The sequence below is a fragment of the Ruditapes philippinarum genome, unplaced genomic scaffold, assembly GCF_026571515.1.
Source record: "Ruditapes philippinarum isolate M1 unplaced genomic scaffold, ASM2657151v2 ctg5439_1_1_1_1, whole genome shotgun sequence".
In the NCBI taxonomy this organism is placed as follows: Eukaryota; Metazoa; Mollusca; class Bivalvia; order Venerida; family Veneridae; genus Ruditapes; species Ruditapes philippinarum.
The window spans coordinates 90,226-93,110 of NW_026858787.1; the positions used below are offsets into that span (position 1 = coordinate 90,226).

Consider the following 2,885-nt stretch of genomic DNA (forward strand, 5'->3'; position numbering starts at 1 on the left):
GTTTATTTATGTTAGCCAATCGATCGGCGTATAAATATACATAACGCTGTGTGCGGATGATTTCGGGCATGTTTGTTAGAACGCTGCAAAATGTCAACACAAGCTAAATTGTTTACTTTTTTTTCGGGCAAAAGAAAGAATGATGATAATGATCAATCAAAAGATAATAGCGTCTGTTCAACCGACGACGGAGAGTTATCAAAAACTGCATCTGTTAAACGAGAGCGTAAATTTCTATCGTCATGGCTAGACAAATTTAAATGGCTGCGTTACAAAGACGATAAAATGTTCTGCGACATTTGCATTTCCGCAAAAAGTTCCACAAACCCATTCACAGAAGGGTGCATTAACTTTCAATTATCAACCCTTAATCGCCACCAGGAAAGTAAAGTTCACATGAAAAGTTTGCAAACTATAAACATGCGTTCTAATTTTGAATCTGTTATAAAAAATGTTGCAGAAAAAAATGTCGCGGACAGCGTCGGTAAGATGAACGAATATGTAGTACAGCTGCGTACCGTATATACCATGGTAAAACGTGACATTCCAGCTGATGCATTTTGTGACTTAATGCATTTACAATGTTTAAACGGTTTAAAATGTGAATTCTACAAAAGACCACAAATAATAATGGAAATGGAGGAATGCATTGAGAAGGTGTTGAGTACTGACCTGATTAAAAAAAATTAAAGGAAGTAAATTTATTGGTGTTATGTTGGACGAAACTTGTGATATCAGTGTCCATAAAAAACTTGCTATTTATGTGAGATATATTTATAATGGTGAAATTTCCGTAGCTTTTGTTGGAAATGAACAAATAACAGATTGTACAGCGGCGGGTATAGAATCTGCCTTGCTTGAATTTCTTGTTAGAACAGGAATTTCAAATGATGATTTAATCAATGTATTAGGTTTAGGTACTGATGGTGCCGCAGTTATGACAGGCCGCCTGAATGGTCTTGGTGCCAAGTTAAAGGCAAGAAATAATAAATTGCTTCAGGTACATTGCATTGCGCATAGGTTAAATTTAGCAGCTTCACAAGCTGGCAAAGATATCAATTTCTGTAAACGGTACCATGAAATGATACATTCACTTTACAAATATTACTCCGATTCCTCAGTTAGATATGATAAACTCAGGGAATTGCAAGAAATATTGATTGGTAAGTCTTCTCAGATTACTGAACCAACATCAGTTAGGTGGCTGTCAGTTGAAGCTGCTGTAAAAATAATATTTTCAAACTATGGCCCAGTGTACCAGTCTCTGGAAAGTGACAAAACTGCAGGGAAAGCAGATGGTCTTCTTAAATTTATTGCCAATGCTAAGTTCTTGTTGTTTACAGCCTTACTTATTGATGTTTTAACAGTCATTGGCATACTTAGTTTAACCTTCCAGAAGGACTTGGTAAATATTTCACATATAAGAGCAAGCATATCAGCAACTAAAGCTACATTAGAAACAATGAAAACAAGATCTGAAACTGTTTCAAAGGTATTAAGTGAACTGGGTAATATTCCAGAGCCTGGTACAAAAAACAAGTACCAGCAGTTAGAGGTAATTGATAACCAGCAGACTAGAGATGAGTTCAGTAATCTGAGGCAGACATACATAGACAAATTAATTCTGAACTTAAATAATAGATTTCCAGAAGACCAGTTACAAACTCTGGAATGCTTTGATATAGTATTAAACCCTAAAAGGTACCCAGACCAAGCAGGTGACCTGCCAAACTATGGCAATGATCAGCTTTCTTCACTTTTAAGTTTTTATGACACATTAGTAAACAGTGAAAGAGCTAAGTCTCACTTTTTAATGTTCAAGCATTTTGCAAGGTCTCATAAAGCTATAACATTTGATAGCTTTATCAAGTTATTAATAAATGAGTATGAAGATGAATTTCCAGACTTTGTGTTACTAGGAAAAATAGCAATGATTATTCCTGTGTCTTCAGCACCATGTGAACGTGGATTTTCCGTTCAAAATGCCCTGAAAAATAAAGTGCGCAACAGATTGAATGCATCAAGACTTAACAGACTTATGTTCATAAACCTGATAGGACCACCTATTGAACATCTGGATTTTTTGCCAGCAGCAAAGATATTTGCTGAAGGTGCACAAGGCAGACTCTAAGACTAACCCTTGAAAGGCACATGAATGATGATAATAATTATAAGACAAACTTTTAAAGTGATATTGAAATCATGTATACTTATAAAATAATGAATATAAAATTTCTTGCAGGATAAATAAATGTTTTTGAGCAAAATTGAGTGGTCTTCATAGTCTTTTTCAGTAAAAATAATTTTTGGACCCCTAAAATTTAGGTCTGGACTCCTACTTTTCTAGTCTGTGCATCCACTGGACCCCTAAAATATCAAAGTGATGTAAAACCCTGGAATGAGATAACAGAAGAGGAGTTACAAGGTATTTCTCATGATAATAACAATAATCTAGAAGGCAAAGTGGTAATTGATTTTGATACAAACATGCAAAGCATTATTGATGACGCGTTCTGTGCAAAAGATAATATTGAAGAACTAATTGTAAGTTATGACGCTTCCTGTGCAAAAGATGATACTGAAGAACAAAGTGTAAGTGATGATGCGTCCTGTGCAAAAAATGATATTGGAGAACAAAGTGTTAGTGATAACATGTCTCGTGCAGATAGTGATTATATCGTAAGTGATGACGTGTCCTGTGCAAACAACGATGATGATGATGATGAACAATATGTAAATGATGGCTTGTCTTCTGCTTCTAATGATTACAGCAATGAAGACGAGACAAATGATGTGCTAAGTGCTAGTAATGACGAGAACATAAATGTTGAACATAGTGAATTATACATTGAAGATTATGAAGCAGATGACAATATGTGCAGTAG

At 35.0% G+C, this 2,885-nt stretch overlaps 1 protein-coding gene across 1 annotated transcript; it reads left to right on the top strand.

The window, feature by feature from the left end:
- The first annotated feature begins 712 nt into the window (after positions 1–712).
- LOC132754274 (zinc finger protein 862-like) lies at positions 713–2,131 on the top strand. Its single transcript, XM_060744889.1, has one exon. The coding sequence runs from the start codon at positions 713–715 to the stop codon at positions 2,129–2,131; it is 1,419 nt and encodes a 472-aa protein (XP_060600872.1).
- The last annotated feature ends 754 nt before the right edge of the window (positions 2,132–2,885 follow it).